The following is a 25,600-nucleotide window of genomic DNA, read 5'->3' as shown; positions in this document are numbered from 1 at the left end:
TCTTGCTGTTCAGTTCTACATGTTCTACAGTTCTACAGTTCTTCAAATTGTTAATCGAATAAATCATGTGTATTTAGAATAAATATCTACGTGTGACAAAAGTTGTAAGTTGAACTATACTGCCAGAAAATCCAAAATGAGTGCCATTGCTTAACACCAGACTGCTCAATCTTAGTTATTCATTTTGAATACTGTGCTTAGCTGCAGAGTACAGACTTGATTTTGTGCAGGGAAAAATAGAATGAAAGCACTTACAAAACTGAACAATGTAATTTATGCTTGCTTTAATGATTAAAAAAATATTTCTTTGCAAGAAAGAGACAAGAACAAATCCCCCTCCAAGCCCTCCATGCAGGGCCAGAGAGGAAAACAAACAATAACGGCCACCATTTTCACACTGAACTGCTGACAGGTGTGTCAAGATAAGATGAGGTAAATGTTTTGAGGAAAGAATAAAAAAAGGCACAATTTACAATCAACCGTGCCAAATAAATTCACAATATTAATAATTATAACAAAATAATAATTACATCAACATAACAGCATTAGAAAAAATATGCAACAAAAAAATACATACCGATTTTATAATACAAGGCAACACTTCCAAGGGTTATGTACATGTCAAAGCCTGAAGTCCCACACCCTTGTTTCTCTCAAGTTCGGGGTGTGTTAGGTTAGTTAACAGTTTATACATGGAGCAGGTATGCTGAAGGTGGCACAGCATATAACATCAAACCACCAACACCGTGATAACGTCAGAGAAAGCTCCTATCTGACCACCAGACAGGAGACACACAGTTTGGAGGGGCCGATGCAGTCGTCGTGGCAGAAGGCCCCGCAGCCCTGGCACATGATCATGGCCTTGAGGCGGCACGAGCACTTGAGGGCCACTTCCTCAGCGGCGCTGTCGGCGAACGCCTGGATGCTGAGTGTGGCGCTCTGGCTAGCGCTGTGGCGCTGACGCAGCTGCAGGACGCCGTCAGCGATGCTCCTCGAGAAGCCGCTGCCGTCCACCACAGACACGTTGGCCGTGTAGCTGAAACCGGGTGACGCCACGCCACCCTGCTTAGGCAGCTTTCCGTAGAGCTGGAAAGGGAGGGAGGAGGAGGAAGATGAGGAGTACTGAGCTTTGCTCTGCGCCTCCTTCTTAGCCATGCGGGCTAAGGACATCTCCATGTTCAGCAGTCCCTCCATAGCCCCACCTCCTCCTATACCTCCTCCAGTCAGGTAACCGTCCATAGAGTTCACTGCCTCCTTTTTGGTGACCACCACACCTGGCCCGCCACCTGCCATGGGGCCAGAGGGAGAGGTTTTGGCAAGAGTTTGGCAAGAGGGCCGGGAGGTGACCTCGCTCTTCACGGGCGAAAGCTGCTGTTGGTGTGGGGGGTGGGGTTTGGAAGGGTGCCAGTTGATCTTGACGGTGGGGACCACGTCAGAGAGGCCGAGGTTGCTGTGCGGGGGCGATGGGGCGTCCGGGGTGGCCCGCGGCTGGGTGAAGTTGTGGTGCCTCTCTGGAGACTCTCTGATGACGGCCGACTCCTGGGAGTTGCGTCTGGAGGAAGAGGACGAAGAAGAGAGGGATGTAATGACGGGCACAGCCCCGGGGGGAACGGCACCAGCTGGCTGCTGGGAGAGATACTGCTGCATGGCCGTGGCCCGAGAGGAGGCCTCCTCCAGCAGGCAGGCCATGCGGGAGGGTACTGTGCCTGGGGGAGAGGACGCAAAGCTCCTGCCTGCTCCAGGGGAGCCTCCTCGGCCAGCAGGGGACTTCTGCTGGTTCTGAGAGGACAACTCGGGGACCAGCGACTCCATCGTACCGGACTCTGGGGGGCCCCTGAAGCGAGTGCCTGGGTTCCTGGTCTGCTGCTGCCGGCTGAGCTGGGACTTGGGGCCTGACTGAAGCCCCTCTGGCAGGCGGTTGATCTCCAGCTTGCTAGCCGAGTGCGTCTGCGGCAGGACTTTCTCCAGCGGGAGGCTGCCTTGGAGCAGCTGGGTGACCAGAGGGTTGTTGGCCTCCACTGTAGACACGGGCCGGGCAGAACTAGGGAGCCTCTTGCAGCTAGCGGTGGGAGAGGGATTCAGCCCCAGCCTACAGTCCTCATCAGCCAAGCAACGGCTAGATGCTTTGTAGTCTTCGATGGCGTCTGTTTTGTGCCCCCTCTGGGCTTTGGGGTGTGGCGCAGCGATAGCTTGTTGGTCTGGGTGGGGAGTGCGTCCAGGCTGCTGCGGATTCTGTCCCGGCTGCATGAGACTCTGGCTGGGCAGGCCGTTGGGGAAGCAGGGCTGGATGACCGTCTGGCCGTGCTGGTTGGACACATGGGCCTGGATGACCGGCTGCTGGTTCTGCTGTGAAGGGGGACTGCAGATCACAGGCTGGCCATGGGCCTTCTGAGACAGCCTTTGGAGGTGCTGGATGTTGCCGTTGCGCTGAGCGGGCAGGTGGTGGCGCCATGTGCTCAGGTGGGGCTCCTCCTCCTGGCTCTCGTTCTCACAGTCGGAGGCCGTCTCCGTGGAGTCGCTGTGATGCCCTGCGTCGTCCTCTCTGACTGAGGGTGGGAGACGAGGGAGAGAGGCTGTCTCTCTCTCCCTCCCCAGGGGCTCCGACTGCTGCCTTTCGCCCTGGATGCGGCCCTCTCTAGCCGGGGTGGGGGGGTTCTCCTGTGGACCCACGTGGTGGGAACCATGCTGGATGACACCCCCTCCTCCCCCCCTGGCCTGCTCGGTGCCGGCCAGGGACCTGATCACATCCACTCCCTGGGCCCCGAACCTGGGCAGAGAATCTGGGATGGAGGTGGGTGCCAAGGGACCGCTTTGGGTCGTTGTCCTGTCACAGTCGGCCCCCTCGCTTTGCCCTTGGAGGTGGCTGGACACAGTCTCAGGCTTCAGAAGCGCTGCCTTGTCCGAGAGTCCGTTGGTGGTGCATTTGACTGGTGGTGGTGTTAGTGTAGCCCCTTCCTCCCCACTCAGCTCCCCCAGCCGCTCCTCCTGGGTGGGTAGGGGTGGAGTGGGGGTCTGCGGGGGCTCTGAAGAGGACAGGGAGGGGTTGGAGGAGGTAGACAGGGAGGGGGATGAGGCAGCTGTGTGGGGGGTGGGGGTAGAGGAGGGCTCTACATTGGACAGCTGTAGTTGTGTTCCAGGCGGATGAGAGCCCGCAGGCGATCCCTGCTCCTCCACGCCTCCTGCTCCTCCTCCTCCTCCTCCGGGCTCGACGGGTCCTGGGTGCTCTCGAGTTCGTCTTCCACTGCTGCGATCCGGTAGCCCAGAACCAGCCCTGCCCCCGCCGGGCCCTGGCCCGTCCCCAGTGGCTGCAACAGCAGCAGCGGCCTCGCGCTGGGCCCGGGCCTGCTGGGCGCGAGCTTTGATGTCCGCCAGGGTGCGCGCCCCCGTCCCCGTGCGCCGCAAGCCCTCACCGGGGGGCACAATGCGGGGACAGATCTGGTAGGTTGGCGGCCCTTTGACCCAGGGCGGTTTGATTCTGGAGAGTTGAATCTGGAGGGACAGAGAGAAGGAGAGCATGTCAAATATGGAATTTACCAAGGCCATATACAGGACATTCACATGCATTGCTTGGCTAATAATCTCACACCGAAACCCAGAGTCAATCATCTCTATTGATTTACCATCTTCAGAGAAAGAACGTGGTCTTTGTCAAGTTGATTTGAAATGTTTTGTGGAGACAGAAATCAAAAAATAATCCAACTTACTTTACAGATTGTGGACTCCAGGTCTTAGGAAATTGGGTGCCTGCCACTGCACCACTAGTCACAATAAAGACTTACAATTACAAATGGTGACTTCATACCCGGATAGGTGGGACCTTGGGCTCCTCTGCTGTCGGCTGCGGCTTTTCCGTGTGGACCCCGTCGATTGTGGTACGAAAGGACTGACGATCTTCTATTCGCGGCCTCTTCTCGGGGAAGCTGGAGAAGGCCTGGGTCTCGTCTGGCCTCCTCTTCTGCTCCTTGGTCTGGGTGGAGGTGGCGGCAGTGGGGGTGGGGCTGGCTGCAGGGCTGCTCTCCTGGCTGCTGGTGGCCGTTCCCCCCGTGACCGAGGTGACCACAGAGGCCCCATCGTCTAGTGGATCGGCGGTGGCGGCGGCCGTGGAGGAGGAGGAAGAGGAAGAAGAGTCCAAGCCGGCGGTGAACGCCCCCTGCCTCTCGGAGGTTGAGGAGGGAGAGGAGGAAGGGGAGGAGGACGAGGAGGAGGAGGAGGACGAGGAGGAGGGAGATGTTGAGGCGATGGCGGGTGCAAGCTCTTCGGGGAGCAGGCGGGCAGTGACTTCAGGCTCGTCGATGGCACTGACGGATGCAGGGCTGGGGCTGGGGGTCGGGGTGGGCTCAGGCTCAGGCTCAGGCACGGTCACAGACAGGAGCGTGGGCACAGGGGAAGGGCAGGGCGTGGGCTCTAGGGAGGCAGACTGGGCCGGGGTCTCCAGTCCAGATTCGGCCTGTAGCACCACCTCTCCCTGCACCATGGTGGCCTCTGGGACGGGCGAGGGCGCAGAGACAGAGGCAACAGCGTCTAGAGTGAGTGTGCCCTCCGGCTGCTCGGGGGTCTGCATGGCGGGGGAGTTGGTCTTGCAGAGGGTGCGCCGCGCCCTGCGTCTCATGTCTGCACGCGTTCGCCGTCTCATCCTGCCGTCCCGCCGCCTCCTGCCCACACCACGGCGCTTGGGCGTTCCTGCAGCCACAGATGCCACCTCACTCTCCAGGGCGCTGGCGGCAGCATCGGCCTCTTCACTCATTGTCAACTTCAGAGACTCTTCCCGGGTCAGGCCAGACCTGCAGCCATAGATCACAACGTTAGTGCACAGAGTATATACCATTTATAAAAGACACTTTCACCCAATTGAAATAATGAAAGTAATTTTCTAAATGGTCCATGGAATAAGAGCGAGCTTAAAAAAATACTGATGTGACGGGGTGTGTTCAGGAGACTTACTTTTGACCGTGGTACTCCTCAAAGAACTTCTCCTTCCATGCCTCCACTTTCTTCTCTTTCTCCATCTCCTGGCGAAATCGCACCTGCATCTCGTGAGTGAACTCCCCTGAGTAGGTCAAACAATATTGGACAAGATTAATCCACAGATATCTGGCTATAGGGGTTTAAATAATACATGAATTTGTGTATTGACTGATTGTTTCCCCTGGTATTTACTAGGAAGCTATGTTGTAGTATCAATGGGCACTTTCTGGTTTCCCCAAGAGAGTTACCTGCCACCCTAGACCCACTTCAATTTGAATACCGCCCCAATACGTCCACAGACTATGCAATCGCCATCACACTGCCCTGTCCCATCTGGACAAGAGGAATACCTATGTAAGAAAGCTGTTCATTGACTACAGCTCAGCATTGAACACCATAGTACCCTCCAAGTTCATCATTAAGCTTGAGGCACTGGGTCTCAACCCCGCCCTGTACAATTGGATCCTGGACTTCCTGACGGGGCACCCCCAGGTGGTGAAGGTAGGAAACAACATCTCCACTTCATCGATCCTCAACACTGGGGCCCCACAAGAGTGTGTGCTTAGCCCCCTCCTGTACTCCCTGTTCACCCAAGACTGCATGGCCATGCACGCCTCCAACTCAATCATCAAGTTTGCAGACAACAGTAGTAGGCTTGATCACAAACAACAACGAGACAGCCTATAGGGAGGAGGGGAGGGCACTCGGAGTGCGGTGTCAGGGAAACAACCTCTCACTCAACGTCAACAAAACAAGATGATCGTGGACTTCAGGAAACAGCAAAGGGAGCACCCCCCTATCCACATCAACGGGACAGCAGTGGGGCACCTCAGGAGGCTGAAGAAATTTGGCTTGTCACCTAAAATCCTCAGACTTTTACAGATGCAAAATTGAGAGCATCACCGCCTGGTACGGAAACTGCACCGCCCACAACCACAGGGCTCTTCAGAGGGTGGTGCGGTATTCAGGACACCTACAGCATCTATTGTCACAGGAAGGCCAAAAAGATCATCAAGGACAACAACCACCCGAGCCACTGCCTGTTCACCCCGCTACCATCCAGAAGGCAAGGTTAGTACAAGTGCATCAAAGCTGGGACCGAGAGACAGAAGCTATTTTTCAATCTCAAGGCTACCAGACTGTTAATTAGCCATCACTAGCAAACAGAGAGGCTGCTGCTACATACAGACTTGAAATCATTGGCCACTTTAATAAATAGATCCCTAGTCACTTTAATAATCTTTACATATCTTGCATTACTCATCCCATATGTATATACTGTATTTTATACCATCTTGCCTATGCCACTCGGTCATCCATATATTTATATGTATATATTCCATCCCTTTACTTAGATTTGTGTGTATTAGGTAGTAATTGTGGAATTGTTAGATTACTGCACTGTCAGAGCTAGAAGCACAAGCATTTAACTCCACACGCAATAACATCTGCTAACCATGTGTATGTGACCAAAACAATTTGATTTGAGTTATTATTGTACACCGTGTTATATCTGAAAAAATACCTGGAAATATTCCTGGCCAAATAAATTGTTAGCCAATTAAACCCTGAAGGGAAGGTGTTCACTATATGTGCAGCCAGTCACTAACCCCCTTAATCACATTATATGTGTACATTATAACTAACTACAGTTAGGTACTAACCCTCAGCGAGCCTTTCCTTCCAGCTCTGGGAGGCGTGAGTGAAGAATTCATTGTTGAGAGCCGAGTTACTGAGGCGAGCCAGACCGTCAGGTCCCACCTAGAGAAGAAGGAAGACAGAACATACTTGGGTTACATTCCAGAGAAATACCAAAAACAATATGGCACAGAAATGACGAGACGTTATGGGCTGGACTAAAAGGCACGCTCCAATAGGGAATCTCCATTGAAAAAGCTTTTTATTCCAGGGAAAAGTGTCCCAGTTATAAACTATCAGTTATAAACTATGAGTATAATGATAAATTCTGAGCGTGCGCACTCACCTGGCGGTCGACTTCAGGGAGGAGCTGCAGGAGTTGCTGTTGGTACTGCGCTGGGAAGGCAGAGAAGGTGCGCATGTTGATGAGGGCCCTGATGTTTGTGTTGACCAGGATTGAGCCAGGCGTCTCAAAGTCCACCTCCACCCCACCTCGGCTCCTCTTCATGGGCCCTGCAGACAAACACAACCCATAGGCCTGCACGGGTTAGCAAGTGGCTAATGCTATCCAACCCTAGGTTTAAACACATTCATTCAACTAACAGCAAGCACAGCGTGGCCATTCCATTGCCAGCCAGCAGCAGCACAGTAGGTGTTTAGCTTAGCAGCCAACACAACCACAACAGCTGTCAGTCAGTGAGCGGTTAAGTAAGTCCTGGCCGGATGGCTAGTGTTGGGATAGCTAGCCGACCCTGGCATTCAGTTAGCAACCTGCAAAGCACTGCCTGTTAGCATTAGCGACCAATGCAATCCTGACAATGTTAGAGACCAGTGTACCATTAGTTAGCTACCAAATCACCCTGTCCACGTTTGGTGCTTATTTGTGTTGTTGTATGTGTCGAACTGCTTTGCTTTATCTTGGCCAGGTCGCAATTGTAAATGAGAACTTGTTCTCAACTTGCCTACCTGGTTAAATAAAGGTAAAATAAATAAACATTTGTAGACAGCTGACCTGCGCAACATCTATATACATCTAATAGTTCTACAGATCGTGTGCTATATCTAGACTATGATGTTTGGCCTTTTCCTTTGTGATAGCTAAATTCAAGTCATAAGATAAAGATTTGTGAAGTTGTTTACAGTTCAGGTCCATCAGGCATCTCTCTCTGCCAAAGATGTCCTGAACAATGATGGGAGGGAAAAAAATGCTTCACAGCTGAACCCGTCCCCCTCCCTGCTGAATTGGACTAAATAAAAATGGGACAGTCAATGAAGAGAAAAATACATTTTGTTGAATTCAACCACAGTGCAACAGACTAAGCTTCCACAAATCCAGGGGATTTTTGGGTTGCTAATTGTTTAGGGTTTGATAATTGGGTAGACTGAGGGGGAGAGAGGGGTTTGGCGTTTTCGTGGTTACTGAGGGGGATGTTGGTTGGGGGTGATTATACCCGGGTCTAACCCCTGTACCTGAGTGGTGGCCACGAATGCTCTTGAAGTGCTGGGGGCGTTTCCAGCTAGCCAGTTCAGGGCGGGCACGGAGCGTGGGGCCTGGACCCCCCCTAGAGCCTTCCCTGCGCCTCCCCGCTGCTCCTAAGGGGGAGAGGTGGGGAGGAGGGGGAGCCTGGTGAGACACTCCCATCACGTGTGTAAGGGGGGGGGGGGGGGGGGGGGGATTTTTACAAGCGGGGGAGGGCAGATCAGGCAGACAATCCAAAAGGGGGGACAGCAGAGCCAATAGCACGGGTGGGATGGGGGGTTTGGGAGGGGTGAGCAGCACATAACAAAGCAAGAGGAGCAGTTACCCAGGCCCACAAACACAGAGAGGAGGGTGGGGGGGGGGGGGGGGGTGCAGCAGACATCTGAGAAAGTGCTCACCTCACCCTCTCTCATACAGAGCAAATCAGGTTTACTGGGCAGCTAAACGTAAGGCAGGAGGGAGGGACTGATATTCCAGGTACACACAGAAAGAAGGAGGGTATTGGAAGTTGCACTCAGGTCAGTGAGGGCAAGGGAAGGTTATTCTGCACGCAGAGACGGACAGAACCACAAGAAGGGAGGATCTTCTGGGGCACCTCAGAATGAGAGAAATACTCTGGGTGCACACATAAGGAGTACGGTCAAACATGAGCAGCTCACTAGGGTTGATCTACAATTTGATCGCACATTATTTTGCGCACGGAAAAGAGAACACAATATTAAGGACACATTGCGAGGCCTAGTTTTTTTATCTAGTCTAGGCTGCAGAATAATTTTCAAATTGGTAGGGCTATGATTCTCTCTTAAAATACATAGATAGTTATATTAGCCTACCCTTAAAAAATAATTATATTATAAACTGGGTGGGTCGAGCCCTGAATGGTGATTGGCTGACAGCAGTTGTATATCAGACTGTATACTACATGGATGACAAAACATATATTTTTACTGCTCTAATTACATTGGTAACCAGTTTATAATAACAATAAGGCACCTCTGGGATTTGTGATATATGGCCAATATACAGCGGCTAAGGTTTGTGTCCAGGCACTCTGAGTTGGGTCATGAGTAACAGCCCTTAGCAGTGGTATATTAACCATTTAAGTAATTCTATTTCTATCCGCAATGTTCAGAAAGTTTCACGGCCGTGTTGACGTTGACTCTATCCCCCCCCCCAGTGCCAACTGTCAAGCCACTGACTTTCTATTACACTGCTCAAAAAAATAAAGGGAACACTTAAACAACACAATGTAACTCCAAGTCAATCACACTTCTTTGAAATCAAACTGTCCACTTAGGAAGCAACACAGATTGACAATAAATTTCACATGCTGTTGTGCAAATGGAATAGACAACAGGTTGAAATTATAGGCAATTTGCAAGACACCCCCAATAAAGGAGTGGTTCTGCAGGTGGTGACCACAGACCACTTCTCAGTTCCTATGCTTCCTGGCTGATGTTTTGGTCACTTTTGAATGCTGACGGTGCTTTCACTCTAGTGGTAGCATGAGACGGAGTCTACAATCCACACAAGTGGCTCAGGTAGTGCAGCTCATCCAGGATGGCACATCAATGCGAGCTGTGGCAAGAAGGTTTGCTGTGTCTGTCAGCGTAGTGTCCAGAGCATGGAGGCGCTACCAGGAGACAGGCCAGTACATCAGGAGACGTGGAGGAGGCCGTAGGAGGGCAACAACCCAGCAGCAGGACCGCTACCTCCGCCTTTGTGCAAGGAGGAGCAGGATGAGCACTGCCAGAGCCCTGCAAAATGACCTCCAGCAGGCCACAAATGTGCATGTGTCTGCTCAAATGGTCAGAAACAGACTCCATGAGGGTGGTATGAGGGCCCGACGTCCACAGGTGGGGGTTGTGCTTACAGCCCAACACCGTGCAGGACATTTGGCATTTTTCCAGAGAACACCAAGATTGGCAAATTCGCCACTGGCGCCCTGTGCTCTTCACGGATGAAAGCAGGTTCACACTGAGCACATGTGACAGAGTCTGGAGACGCCGTGGTGAACGTTCTGCTGCCTGCAACATCCTCCAGCATGACCGGTTTGGCGGTGGGTCAGTCATGGTGTGGGATAGCATTTCTTTGGGGGGCCGCACAGCCTTCCATGTGCTCGCCAGAGGTAGCCTGACTGCCATTAGGTTCCGAGATGAGATCCTCAGACCCCTTGTGAGACCATATGCTTGTGCGGTTGGCCCTGGGTTCCTCCTAATGCAAGACGATGCTAGACCTCATGTGGCTGGAGTGTGTCAGCAGTTCCTGCAAGAGGAAGGCATTGATGCTATGGACTGGCCCGCACGTTCCCCAGACCTGAATCCAATTGAGCACATCTGTCTCGCTCCATCCACCAACGCCACGTTGCACCACAAACTGTCCAGGAGTTGTCAGATGCTTTAGTCCAGGTCTGGGAGGAGATCCCTCAGGAGACCATCCGCCACCTCATCAGGAGCATGCCCAGGCGTTGTAGGGAGGTCATACAGGCACGTGGAGGCCACACACACACACTACTGAGCCTCATTTTGACTTGTTTTAAGGACATTACATCGAAGTTGGATCAGCCTGTAGTGTGTTTTTCCACTTTAATTTTGAGTGTGACTCCAAATCCAGACCTCCATGGGTTGATAAATTTGATTTCCATTGATAATTTGTGTGATTTTGTTGTCAGCACATTCAACTATGCAAAGAAAAAAGTATTTAATAAGAATATTTCATTCATTCAGATCTAGGATGTGTTATTTTAGTGTTCCCTTTATTTTTTGGAGCAGTATATATATATATATATATATATATATATATATATATATATATATATATATATATATATATATATATATATATATATATATATATATATATATATCATATACCACACCTCAGGCCTTGTAGCTTAATTATAGCATATCAAGTGTAGTTTCTTCAATAGGGATACTTTCCGACAGTAAAAAAAGTGACCGGATTTCATAAGTATAGCTTAAGCTAAATCCGGGGAAAAAAACATATGGTGACTTGGTGGGAAAGAAAAGCATGTCGACACCAAGTTGGAAGTTCTTCGATTTCAGGCCGAATGATAAAGGTGAGCCAGCAGACCTGACGAAGTCCCTTGCAGCATACGCAAAAAGATTATTAGAACAAAAGACGGACAGACCACAAACCTGAGTTCTGAGTTCACTAGAAAAGGTAAACATTGCCAGAAACATTTAGGTAGACTTGAGACATGGTAAAAAACTACTAAACCTAATGGTACTTCATTTCAGTTAAAAAATGTAGCCTATATTCAAATCCAGATGCATCTTATTAAAAAAACAGAACATTTTTGCTTTTTTATTTTAGTATTTTGTTAAGGCTACTTTTATTTATTTTTTAACATGTAGGTCTATATTTAGGATTTGTATAGGCATATCCTAATCGGTTTATTCGTTTAAAAACGCACGCCATGTTCATTCAAGTGTTATAAAGAATGTTATAGGAAAGATGAACTGAGGTCCACACTTCAGTCGGTGGTAATGCACCTTAAAGTTGGTTGCCAATCGACATAAAAGTCCACAGAAGAAGACAACTACTTCTACTGAAGGCGAAGAGATTACTAGAAACGAACTATGTTTCCCCTTTTATCTGTGGATTCATTTTTGGAAAAGAGAACATACAATTTTGTGAAACTCAAAATTCTACAAAGACCCAGGGGGAAAAAGGACCTTATGCATTTCAGGTAAAATAACAACCCAATGGTTATATCCCAGGACAAATGAGCTAGCAACAGCAAGCTAGCTAAATGTTTCACGTGTTTCGACCGGTCTCCAAATTAACATAGTTGATTCAGAGTTCCTTTTGATAATTCTGGATCACATCTGGTGTAGATGTACAAAATCAACATGCGCGCAATGGTGCACACCCGATCTAGACAGCATGTTAGGCCCCATCTGACATTATGCGCTGCTTTGGTGCTCTCCGCTCTTTCTACAATTTGCATTGTTCTCTTGCAATATGTTAATAGTTTAACTACCACATATGTATTGAACATTTATGCTATGGCAAATAGGGAATGGACCATTTGGCAGGTCACCCTGCTGTGTGTTCACTGCGCTGCGCTCTTGTCCACCGCCAGACTCAAATTCAGCCCATCATTTGTGACATCAAGATCAACGATGGCTGTCAAACATCTTTGATAGTCGATCCAATTGTAAAATCGCCCAACACTAGAGCACACAGGTCATCTTTTGGTGGTGCTGTGGTGACATTTGTCAACACACCAGCCATTTCTACACTCTTCCCATAGACTGTACTAATGAGAAAACAGTTTGAAGGCCATTCACAGACAGGTGTTTGTTTTACCCCAAGTTTGCTGAGGAACTTGAAGAGCTCAGAGGTTACGGTCTAAGAATGCTGCTGCAACAGTAAATAGGCAACATATAAATGACAAGACTCGCAAAAGGAGCAGAGGCCAATGCTGGGTGCGAAATGGTCCAAGACCACCGTAGGCATAGGACTCAAACGGTGTTGGTGTGTAATGCTACCACAATTTGCTGCCCAGAAAGTGTGTGTGTGGGCACAGAGAGATGGGGTTAGGGTAGCAAAGGGGCTAGTAGAGAGCAGTGCTAACCTGATGGGACGTGGTCACCATTGACCTTGAGTGGAGTGAGGACCACGCGTGGCATCATCACAGCCTTCTTCCTCTGTCTGCCCGACTGCAGCAAAGGAGAGCAGGGGACATGGTGAGAGGTAATAACATCAGTCTTAGCATTCTATCACTAAGTCAGAGATAAAGGGGATCTTCAATACGCAATTATTTCTTATACATTATATCCAAAACCTCTTCAGAGGGAGTGGGGGGGTAAAGCATACCTGTCTGGATCGGCTTAGTCGGGTCTGCGCCTGGGCCTCGGAGCGCACCTGTCCAGAGACTCCAGACCTACTCAGCCTGGTCTGGGGCTCTGTGGAGCAGGACGCACTGGATGAGCTCTCATCTACTGACGCTGTGTGTGTGTGTGTGGGGAGGGGGGGGGTTAGGGTTAGGGTTAGGGGAGGGGCAGAGAAGGGTATGGTCATATATCAAAATTGTTACTCTTTACTGGGTTCCAACTGGCATAGTTGATGACAAATGGTCCATGGATCACATACACTGACTAGAAGGCTTTTCACACTGCACGTTTCGGTTTCTGTTACCACAATTGGTGATGGTGCGTTTATCATCTAGAATTTATCAGCCATGCATTCAAAGACTCGCATAAACAGCAGCTCCCATACAAATAAACAATAAATGCTTCTCTTTAAAAAACATTTTTTTAAAGTGCACAGACAAACACACAGATCTAGGCCGGGGATGGCAGTGTCATGTGTGCCTGTGTGTGTGTGCCTGCGCATGTGTGTGCTTAGGGAGAAAAAAACCTGTCTCCGATTCCCAGTTTTTGTTCAAAAAGCCCTCTCGTGGGCATGCGCCTTCCGCCTGTATCACAATACATATTCCGGTGTTGTTTCGAAAGCACCTTTGAACAGACCAGTCACAGTAATTAAATAGCATTTGATTTTTGTGCTTAATAAAGACCAGGGATGTAGTGGTAAAAACAAAAAGGTGGATAAACAGTAAACAGTGGTTGAGAAAATGGGCAGTGAGTCAGGTTGCACGTTGTAACCAAACTTGAAAAATGGTCCATAACTCCAATGTGTTACTTTCGGTTCTTCTGTCTCATGTTGTATACTGACAGAGGATTAAGTCAGTCTAGTAATTTGCCTGAACAAGACGAGTAACGAACAGCAAATCAGATAACCTCATAGTGGAATAGTTGACCTATTTACCTAGTCAGCTTGTTGTTTAATGCAATCGTGGGGAAAACGCATTTGAAAGAAGTTTTGATAGCCTTTGTTTATAAAAAAAAAGGGAATCCCAGCTTTCGATCGCTACTACAACTCCTAAAAATGAGCGCAAACAGCACAGTTTTAAAACGGAGTACATCAGCATGGTTCGGCGTGCTAGCGCTCCTTAATTCACAGTGAGTGCATAGGGGAGACTCGGGCTAAATGTAACACTGGATAATTCTAACAGACGCCTACATTATATCCACTGTGTTTATGGGGACATTAAAGTCATCAATACGTTGCTAACTAGTAACAAGATCATGTTTAGAGTTTGGGATCCAGCTAAGGATTTGCCCAATGGGGTATGCATATATGCAATCCTGTGCTTCAGCCTATTTATTTAGCCATTATGCTGCATCAGTTGGGCTACAGCTGATAATGCTTATTGGATTATGTATAGGCTATGGTAAAAGTAAGCCCTAAAAAAAGAATTCTGGTATTGTGACAGCACTAGAGGTAAGTAATGTAAACTCTAACACTAATTTACAGTAGATGTGACCATACACACCGTCATTCTCTCCGCTGGCCGCAATCATTTCCATGGAGTCACAGCTCTCTTGCTCCCCCCCTTCCGTTGGCCCTGCTGTTGCAGTGGAAGCGGTAGCCTGTGTGGTGGTGTCCGCTGTCTCCGCCTCTGTCGAACTCTTGGTCCACTGCAGAGCGTTCTTCTGCAGAGGGAGAGTCAGAAAAGTGACTCCTATCAGAAACGTGTGTGCATGTGCATTTTAGGTAGAGGTTTGTATGGCGTTTATAAGGGGTAGGGATAAGAGTTGTATGTGCGCATGTTCAAGAGATTTGGTGAATGGAGTGGGCTTGTTCCATACCTTTAAAGTGAACAGACTCATCCTGCCAGGAAGCTTGAAGAAGATGCTGTTCTTTACTCGGTCCCCCCTCACTTGGGAGTGCAGCATGGTCACCAGACAGGCCAGAGGGGCCGTGCCACTTATGGACAGAGAAGAGCAGATGAGTGTGAGAAGCAGACAAAAAATGTGAACTTGCAAGCTATGGTATGCAAAGAGACCGCACAAAAAAAATAAAGAATGATAATATTTTCCTTTTGTTATTGTGCCATCTCACCTTCTGTTTTTGTGGAACACATTGTGTATCCCGCCAGGTAGAGATCATGGGGGAATGGTGAAAAATTACAAAGTGAGTTACTTATTTTACATAAAACGAGTGATATTATTATTGTACATACATTAAATATTATAGTAGAGATGTGCGTTAATCAAAAGGTGTGGGTGTGTGGTTGTTGACCTCATTTCCTTGAGTCCTTTGGTCTGGATAACATGCAGGATCTGCTTGGGCGTCATGGGGGCATCAGAGAAGTTCTCTAGAACCTGAAAAATACAATAAGTAATGAACATGTTAGAGCAAACACAGAACATTTGAGAGTTGGGCCTAATCATAGCTCTCGAAAATAGCTGTTAGCGTCGCTCACGGTTGGCTGCGTGTGTACTATAACTGACCATTTATTCGACTGGTCGATTGTTTAGTCGATGGGCTGTTGGTTGACCAAGATTTCTTTAGTCGAGCAGTAGTAAAAATATTTTGCAAATAACGTTGTAGAAGACACCTGTCTGAGTGGACTGAACCATTGTGGAGGCCGTGGGGATGGCACAGTCCATCACTCTAAGACATGTTACTGAAATTGTACACTACCGTTCAGAAGTTGGGTCACTAAGAAATGTGCTTGTTTTTGAAAGAAAAGCTCATTTTTTGTCTATTAAAATAAACAATTTATCAGAAATAGTGTAGACATTGTTAATGTTGTAAATGACATCTGTAGCTGAAAACGGCTGATTTTTATGGAATATCTATAGGCGTACAGAGGCCCATTATCAGCAACCATCACTCCTGTGTTCCAATGGCACGTTGTGTTAGCAAATCAAAGTTTATCATTTTAAAAAGGCTAATTGATCATTAGAAAACCCTTTTGCAATTATGTTAGCACAGCCGAAACCTGTTTTGATAAAGAAGCAATAAAACTGGCCTTCTTTCGACTAGTTGAGTATCTGGAGCATCAGCATTTGTGGGTTAGAGTGTCTAGTTTGAGAAACAGATGCCTCACAAGTCCTCAACTGGCAGCTTCATTAAATAGTACCTGCAAAACACCAGTCTCAACGTCAACAGTGAAGAGGCGACTTCGGGATGCTGGCCTTCTAGGCAGCGTTGCAAAGAAAAAGCCATATCTCAGACCGGCCAATAAAAATAAAAGATTAGGACGGGCAAAAGAACAGACACTGGACAGAGGAAGATTGGAAAAAAGTGTTATGGACAGACAAATCTAAGTTTGAGGTGCTTGGATCACAAAGAAGAACATTCGTGAGACGCAGAAAAAATGAAAAGATGCTTGCCACCATCTGTCAAGCATGGCGGAGGCAATGTGATGGTCTGAGGGTGCTTTGGTGGTAAAGTGGGAGATATCAGGGTAAAATGGATCTATCACTCCATTTTGCAACAACATGGCATACCCTGTGGACGGCACTTCCCTCCTACAATAGGACAATGACCCAAAGCACAGCTTCAAACTATGCAAGAACTATTTAGGGAAGAAGCAGTCAGCTGGTATTCTGTCTATAATGGAGTGGCAAGCACAGTCACCGGATCTCCACCCTATTGAGCTGTTGTGGGAGTAGCTTGACCATATGGTACATAAGTGCCCATCAAGCCAATCCAATTTGTGGGAGGTGCTTCAGGAAGCATGGGGTGAAATCTCTTCAGATTACCTCAACAAATTGACAACTAGAATGCCAAAAGTCTGCAAGGCAGTAATTGCTGCAAATGGAGGATTCTTTGACTAAAGTTTAAACAATTATTTCAATTTAAAAAATGTTTTTATTCATAAACTCGTCAACATATTGACTATATTTCCTATTCATTTTGCAACTCATTTCATGTATGTTTTCATTTCTAAGTGACCCCCAACTTTTGAACTGTAGTGTATATGGTTAAATAACATAAGAACAATGGTGCAACACTAATGGGGGAAAAAATTATTTAACAAACGCGCCTTGTCCTGCGTTGGATAGTGGATTGCCTTTTCCTAGACCATGTTGCCATGTGCATAATAGCAAAGCTAAACAGCATAATAATGTGGAGAACAATGAGGTGGAGGCAGCAGCGTTGTCTAAGAAGTGATGAGGAAACCAACTTAATTAGGCCTATAATTAACAGCCTAAGTTAAAATGTGCCTGGCTATAAATCATCCATATACAGCGCATTCAGAAAGTATTCAGACCCCTTGACTTTGCTACGTTACAGCCTTAATCTAAAATGTATTAAATATTTATTTTTTTCTTATCAATCTACACACAATAACCCACAATGACAAAGCAAAAAGGTTCAGAAATGTTTGCAAATGTATTACAAATAAAAACAGAAATAGCTTATTTACATAAGTATTCAGACCCTTTGCTATGAGACTCAAAATTGAGCTCAGGTGCATCCTGTTTCCATTGATCATCCTTGAAATGTTTCTACAACTTGGGAGTCCACCTGTTGAGCTGACATGATTTGGAAAGGCACACACACCTGTCTATATAAGGTCCCACAGTTGACAGTGCACGTCAGAGCAAAAACCAAGCCACGAGGTTGAAGGAATTGTGCGTAGAGATCCGAGAAAGGATTGTGTCGAGGCACAGATCTGGGAAAGGGTACCAAAACATTTCTGCAGCATTGAAGGTCGCCAAGAACACAGTGGCCCCATCATTCTTAAATGGAAGAAGTTTAGAACCACTAAGACTCTTCCTAGAGCTAGCTGCCCGGCCCAACTGAGCAATCGGGGGAGAAGGGCCTTCAGGGAGGGGAACAAGAACCCAATGGTCACTCTGACAGAGCTCCAGAGTTACTCTGTGGCAATGGGAGAACATTCCAGAAAAACAACCATCTCTGCAGCATTCCACCAATCAGGCCTTTATAGTAGAATGGCCAGACGGAAGCCACTCCTCAATAAAAGGCGCATGACAGCCCGCTTGGAGTTTGCCAAAAGGCACTTAAATACTCTCAGACCATGAGAAACCAAGATTGGCCTGAATGCCAAGCGTCATGTCTGGAGGAAACCTGGCACTATCCCTACGGTGAAGCATGGTGCTGGCAGCATCATGCTGTAGGGACGTTTTTCAGTGGCTGGGACTGGGGAGACTAGTCAGAATCGAGGGAAAGATTAACAGAGCAAAGTGCAGAGAGATCCATGATGAAAACCTGCTCCATAGCACTTAAGACCCCAGACTGGGGCAAAGTTTCAACTTCCAACAAGACAATGCAGGAGTGGCTTCGGGACAAGTCTCTGAATGTCCTTGAGTGCCCCAGCCAGAGCCTGGACTTGAACCCGATCAGACATCTTTGGAGAGACCTGAAAATAGCTGTGCAGCGACGGTCCCCATCCAACCTGACAGAGCTTGAGGATCTACAGAGAAGAATGGGAGAAACTCCAAATACATGTGACAAGCTTGTAGCGTCATACTCCAAAAGACTCTAATCACTGCCAAAGTCACTTCGACAAAGTACTGAGTAAAGGGTCTGAATAATTATGTAAATTTGATATTTTCCACAAGTCAAATTTATTCCACTCACCATCCTTCCTCTACCTCCTGAGCAACCAGTAAACATTCCTGCTTCGAGTTTGCAAAATTAAGGCAGAGAATGTGAGTCACATGTGTTACGGTGTTCAGATTTTGTTATAACCAATTTATTGGTGTGATTATGATATGCTATAGGTCAGGCCCTATTGGTCACGTGCATGTGTCACACTTAAAGAGATATGGAGAAAGGTTTGAGGAAATCGGGAATGTTTTTCCTAAACAAATAATTTGGTAACAGAACTTTTCAGTCAGAAATGGCTGTAATTATGCTGCATCTTCAGCAACACAGACAGCGTGATACACTGTTGATGTTCTGTGGTGGTCGCTGCAGCAGGGATGAGAGCGAGACAACGGGTGCTAGTCACAGTTGCTTGCAGTCTATCTTATTTTTAAATTATTATATATTTTTTTACACAGCAAGTCTGAGTCCGGCCCAACACAATCAAATCAATTGCGGTCGGACTTCCTCTAGCCATGTGAGTCTTAAAGCATCAGCCAAGCTCGGTGTTTGAAATAGTTAAGTGCACTGCTAGTTGATTTGACTAAGACACCGGATGTATCTATATATGGATTGATGCGCATATAAATATGTTGACCAATCGATTGGTCGAAAGAACAGACGACTATCGGTTGACCAAGGTAAAAAAAAAATATATATTTTAAAAAAATGTCGGGGATAGCCGCGCTTGCAAAACGGTTTTCAAAACTGATATATGCTGATATTCCCCTTGTCTTTCATATCAGCAAGAAATAAACTTTCAAATAAAAAAAGATACACTTACTGTAGCAGATTAGCACAGATCCATATGCTTTGTGTGCCTCCAGTTGACAAACTGCACTTCCTCTCCATTTACGCTGACACACAGGTGTTCAGAGCATGCTAGATAGCCAATTAGCACAGGTGGCCATCTACATCTTCCTTAAACAAGCGCTGCAACATGGAGATATGGCTGTGTGGAAATACTAACCTTATAAAAAGATGTGTAGTAATTTTACCTTTATTAAAATATTTCTCAATGTTGAAAGACACGTTCCTTATGTTTCCAAAACTGTAACGCAAGCTTTGTGTTTTAATGTTCAGAATGAGCATCAGGGCTCTAAACAAAACTCCACCGGAGTCCATCTGCTATAGCTAGTTAGGAGAAAGCTAACCCATTCATAGAGGCGAACTATAAGTCTGTACCATACATACAGTCAGTGAATACAGAAGCTTCAGAAATATCGGGTGGAAACAAAATGTGAACTCCATACCTCAAGAATGGAAGACTCAGAAAGGCCGTGCCTAAAACTTTTAAAAGTATTTATTAAAATGCTTAAAACACATGAGTTAACCACTCAAGCTTTGTCAGCAGAAATGGGAAATTATAGCAATACGCTAAGACAGAAATAGTACACAACACAAACCCACAACTAGGTCCATCACTCTAGGTGAACCAATTCATATCTATCAGGCAATGTAGCTTAATATTTTTTCTAAAGTGACATCACTACACAGCCTAGTAACCTGTGGTTTAACAGCCATCTCCACTCACTTAAAAATACAGTGAATTATTGATTAATTGCAATGCTGAAGATGAAAAGACCAGAGACAGATAGGTGGTTGGGGTTGTGAGATCGATCCAGCGTATCTCCGTGTGTCGCCATGACAGGATGCGTGAGAAGGAACAATACATAATACAGACTGGGTAGTAGAGTGCTGCTTCAAATGAACCCAAGGACATACAAGCAGGAAATGGAATGGAGAGGAAGGGTATTTTGGTCAGGGAGAGACAAGCAGACAAAGCCTCCAAGCACTCCACCAACCACGCACGCACCCTAAAGATGCAGATCCCAATAGAGAAACAGTATGCTCCATGATTAGGTGAGTAGTTGGTGAATAACAGAATGCTACGACATGTGGCAATCAATGTAACATTTATCTTGTCCTTGTCCCAGAAGAAAACGTAAAAATAGAAAACTGTCCCTGAGGAACCAGATGGTCAATAGGTTAGACCTATCAGGGTACTCTGCAATCTGTGGAGAAAATAAAAGAACCTGCTCAGTTTATTTATATATATATATATATATATATATATATATATATATATATATATATATATATATATATAATATAAAATATATATATGGAACTGGTAAAGTGTGTGCCCCTATCTTGTTGAATATACAACTGCCTATCTACCTGAATGTGAGCGTGCAATGTATTTGTGTGTTTCCAGCCTCTATATGTCTTGTGACACTAATTGGTCAGTCATTTCTGTATGCCTCAGCAAATGACAGAAGTCCTTAGTTTGAACATGCTTATTTTACACACAAACCTAGCATGGCATAGCACAAGATTCAGAACACACTGGACTCCTGTTATTAGTCTCAGCCTATAAATATTGTTTATGCTCCCAAAAGCTACACATTCTCCACAAGAATCGGCAGTGACATATGGGCCTTAGCTTATAAATACATGCATTCTCTGCACAGTCAAAACCAAAAATGGCACAGAGCTTTGTAGCACTTCCATGGCGTGCAGGGATGCAGAAAACAGTAAAATAGGGTCTGGCAACTGAACAGAGCCACATCCTAAAATGCAGGCCTGTGCATCTAAGGAACTTCCACACCCATATTAAGGAAGGAGAAATGAGCTATAACGCATCTGCAGTATGCATGTACAATATAAAACATGGTAGGATTTATAGCATTGTGAACTGAATAAAATTAAACGCGTCATTAACTGCATCCAGTTCAAGATCCTCAAGAAGCACCAATGATAATATCAAATTGTATTTGTCGAATAAAACAGGTGAAATGAAATGCTTACTTACAAGCCCTTAACCAAAAATGCAGTTAAGAAAATCCCTTAAAAAATAAGCGATAAGAATAACAAAGAATTAAAGAGCAGCAGTAAATAACAATAGCGGGGCTATATACAGGGTGTACGTACTGGTAGAGTCAATGGGTCAATGTACGGGGGGCACCGATGTTGAGGTAATTATGTACATGTAGGTAGAGTTATTAAAGTGACTATGCATAGAAAACAACAGAGTAGCAGCAGCGTTCCGGGGGGGTAATGCAAATAGTCTGGGTAGTCTTATGGCTTGGGGGTAGAAGCTGTTTAAAAGCCTCTTGGACCAAGATTTGCCGACGGTCAGCTTGGCCCCGGTCAGGATGTTCTTGATTGTGCAGCTGTAAAACCCTTTGAGGATCTGAGGACCCATGTCAAATCATTTCAGTCTCCTGAGGGGGAATAGGTTTTGTTGTGCCCTCTTCACAACTGTCTTGGTGTGCTTGGACCATGTTAGTTTGTTGGTGATGTGGACACCAAGGAATATTAAGCTCTCAACCTGCTCCACTACAGCCCTTCGATGAGAGTGGGGGGGGGGGGGGGGGGGGGGGGGCGTGCTCGGTCCTCCCTTTCCTGTAGTCAAAACTCATCAGGTCTCCGACCTCCTCCCTATAAGCAGTCTCATTGCATTGTTGTCGGTGATCAGGCCTACCACAGTTGTGTCATCAGCAAACTTAATGATGGTGTTAAGAGTCGTGCCTGAAGTGCAGTCATGGGTGAACAGGAAGTACAGGAGGGGACTAAGCACGCACCCCTGAGGGGCCCGTGTTGAGGATCAGCGTGGCGGATGTGTTGTCATGAAGTCCAGGATCCAGTTGCAGTGGGAGGTGTTTAGTCCCAGGGTCCTTAGCCTAATGATGAGCTCTGAGGGCACTATGGTGTTGAACACTGAGCTGTAGTTAATGAATAGCATTCTCACATACAGTGGGGCAAAAAAAGTATTTAGTCAGCCACCAATTGTGCAAGTTCTCCCACTTAAAAAGATGAGAGGCCTGTAATTTTCATCATAGGTACACTTCAACTATGACAGACAAAATGAGAATTTTTTTTTTTGCAATTTGCAAATAAATTCATAAAAAATCCTACAATGTGATTTTCTGGATTTTTTCCCCCTCGTTTTGTCTGTCCTAGTTGAAGTGTACTTAAAATTACAGGCCTCCCATCTTTTTAAGTGGGAGAACTTGCACAATTGGTGGCTGACTAAATACTTTTTTGCCCCACTATAGGTGTTCCTTTGTCCAGGTGGGAATGGGCAGTGTAGAGTGCAATAGAGATAGCATCATCTGTGGATCTGTTGGTGCAGTATGAAAATTGGAGTGGGTCCAGGGTTTCTGGGATAATGGTGTTGGTGTGAGCCATGACCACGTGAGTGCTACAGGTTGGTAGTCATTTAGGCAGGTTACCTTAGTGTTCTTGTGCACAGGGACTATGGTGGTCTGCTTGAAACATGTTGGTATTACAGACTCAGACAGGGAGAGGTTGAAAATGTCAGTGAAGACGTTTGGTCAGCACATGCTCGGAGTACATGTCCTGGTAATCCGTCTGGCCCAGCGGCCTTGTGAATGTTGACCTGTTTAAAGGTCTTACTCACATCAGCTGTGGAGAGCGTGATCACAGCCTTCCAGGACAGCTGAGGCTCTCACGCATGTTTCAGTGTTACTTGCCTCGAAACAAGCTAAGTTATTTAGCTCGTATGGTAGGCTCGTGTCACTGGGCAGCTCTCAGCTATGCAACGCAGCCTCGTCTGGCAGTTGCAGAAGAGTGGACTGCCTCCCATTGAAATGAATGGACTTTTGCCAGATGCAGACTGTTTATAGCAGTAAATATGCACTGTTAGGGCTCTGCATAACTAATGTAGGGGCCTGATCATGCTGCTCAGCATAAAGTCAATTCCAAGTGGCATGACATGAACCCCTCTCTCTCTCCCCTCTCTCTCTAAATTACTTTATTTGCCTCATTTAGTAGACCTAGCTATTTAGACCCCTCTACAAAGCACAGAGAATAGTGTGTATGTAGCAGATGAAACCACGGCCGAAAAATGTCTGACAAATCTAGATTTGTAAATGGTAAAGTACGGGTTAAGGTCAGGTAAGGACGTCCCAAACATCCCAGATAGCACTAACCATAGAAACACACTGTGGTGCATTTCCACACATTGTTTACCCAAAAGGCTCAGACTTTCCTGTTTCCATCTATGGTCCGGCACCTGTGTCTCATTGGTCCATGGCTCTGGTAGATCTGACTGAACTTTAACACATTCTCACAACTGTTTAGATTATGCAGAGGTTGTTGCTGCTCGTCACATAACCTCACTTTCAGCCCTAGCTAGGGATATAATTTCCCTAGTATAACATAAAGGTGTATACACTAGTGTAACACTGGTGTTACAGTCGAAAAGCAGCATTGAGGACTTGCAGTACACAAGAACACAGACATGATTTCTATACTACTACGGTAGCCTACAAGCTACTTCTTATTTGGCTTATTTATCAACATGGCTACATAAAAACATTTGCACGCATGCACCAGGTTAGCTATCCAAAAACTATGGTGATGGCTACATAAAGAAGGATTTATCCACATCTTTATATGGTTGTAGCTAGCTGCCACCCAGCGAGCTAACATTAGCTGGGGGTGGTAACCTTAACGTTATGCCCCCCTGACCCTCGTTGACTCCAGCCACAGAGGGGCCTGGCTAAATGTGTTAAAAAATACGAACAGCTAACGTTAATTACACTAACGTCAGCTGGGAAACAGTTTTGGTGGTTAACTAGGAAATGTATATGTAGTTGTTACATGTTCAATAAATGGTGGTAGTCTGGCTAACGTTAACTTGCTAATACAGTGAGTTATGCTAGCTAGCAAACAAAGGGTCAAACGGGAAGGCAGACGTACCCCCTAACGTTAGCCAGCTAGCTATGCGCCTGTCAACAATGAGGGTTCGTTTAGCCACAGCCACACGCGGAATGGCAAATCAAGAGAATAAAAAACGGTATTACGTTATTAGGGGCTCAATGCATGTATTTATTCCATTGTTAACATGTTGGCAATTTAATGCTGGAGCACTCCCTGCCAGCTAGCGTTAGCGGGCTGCGTGCAGTGCCAACCAGACTCGGTACAATCTTTGTTCGGTTGCCGACAGTTGTTCGTCTATCCTGTCGCACAGGGGCTGTCAGTACATTACACAATTACAACTAATAATTAGTAGTATATTACCATGCGAGCCGCCTCAGCCCACGTGCGTTCCTTCTTTCTCTTCTGTTTGTCCTTCATTTCCTCCCTCTAGTAGCTAGCTATCCTCTCTCAGTTGCTCCTCCAGCAGCAGTTGCGATAGCTTCAATGGGTCAGGAAACGCCGAACTAGCAAGCTACGTTAGCTGAGCGGTTTCTCTCCGTTTCGCTAACTTAGCCTTCCCAGCACGCAGTTGCTCGTTTTCTCGCTCGTCCTGTGCTCGGTAGGCACGTCCCTTGGTGAGCTAATTCATTTATATAAACTATTGTTGTTCTAGTCTAGTGCACTGTAACGTGACAGAAGGCTCATGAGAAGCTATCTAGTAAACACGTACGGGGAGCGCAGTAACGAGCGAACCCTAGCAGCTACGAGCGCCTCTCGTCTGTTGAAGCTACATCTGCTGCAGGAAAACCTCACTTTGGAATGCAAGGCGGAGAGAACACAACAACGAGGTTAAGGGTCAAACACACTGCAGGAACGCAACACAAAACAACTCTCCCCACCCCCTCTCTATGTAGCCACTCTGCTACAAACCAACGCTAGTGGGAAGGAAATGACGGAGAACAAGACATTGTGGCTCTAGTATCTGCAAAATGAGCCACAATGGCGTCAACATGTAACCTGCCAGAGATCTACCTGAATAAAAAATATGGAAGAATCTAAAATCAGATACCACGTTTCGATAAAAAATTACGTCAATTCCAAAATTGTACTCATAGGCTACTCACATTACATACGATAAGGGAACATACTGCTGCAGTGTTTACAACAAATGCGTTCTGATACCTGAGTATAGTCTATAATGCATAGAGTACTGATAATAATGATTGTCCGTGTCCCAAAACGAAGTCACACAGAGCACATCCACATTAAAACATACATATATTCACCTTAATAAAATAGGTATAACCTGTAATTTCAACAGCCTGATCCTGACACATTGTTTTGTAAACTGAGGTATGGGGCTAAGGAAATGTCACCACATTTGTGGATGGAGCTATGAATGCAAACCTG

At 46.5% G+C, this 25,600-nt stretch overlaps 1 protein-coding gene across 3 annotated transcripts; it reads right to left on the bottom strand.

Annotated features, from left to right (window-relative positions):
• Positions 1 to 264: 264 nt before the first annotated feature.
• Positions 265 to 25,150, bottom strand: LOC110532136 (polycomb group protein ASXL1). Of its 3 annotated transcripts, none has more exons than XM_036988051.1 (12): positions 24,572 to 25,150; positions 15,197 to 15,279; positions 14,764 to 14,884; positions 14,448 to 14,607; positions 12,929 to 13,059; positions 12,687 to 12,771; positions 8,074 to 8,196; positions 6,950 to 7,116; positions 6,630 to 6,726; positions 4,942 to 5,047; positions 3,803 to 4,781; positions 265 to 3,489 (listed from the first exon to the last, which is right to left on the bottom strand). In XM_036988051.1, the coding sequence occupies exons 1-12, from the start codon at positions 24,626 to 24,628 to the stop codon at positions 769 to 771; spliced, it is 4,830 nt and encodes a 1,609-aa protein (XP_036843946.1). In that variant the 5' UTR covers positions 24,629 to 25,150; the 3' UTR covers positions 265 to 768. The 3 variants fall into 3 exon arrangements, with proteins under 3 accessions (XP_036843946.1, XP_036843947.1, XP_036843948.1); XM_036988052.1 differs by having other exon boundaries at positions 12,929 to 13,017; XM_036988053.1 differs by lacking the exon at positions 8,074 to 8,196 and having other exon boundaries at positions 24,572 to 25,149.
• Positions 25,151 to 25,600: the final 450 nt, after the last annotated feature.

Source organism: Oncorhynchus mykiss, chromosome 9 (genome assembly GCF_013265735.2).
Source record: "Oncorhynchus mykiss isolate Arlee chromosome 9, USDA_OmykA_1.1, whole genome shotgun sequence".
Lineage (NCBI taxonomy): Eukaryota > Metazoa > Chordata > Actinopteri > Salmoniformes > Salmonidae > Oncorhynchus > Oncorhynchus mykiss.
The sequence above is the reverse complement of the archived record's forward strand: the minus strand, read 5'-3'. Positions and strand labels throughout refer to the sequence as shown.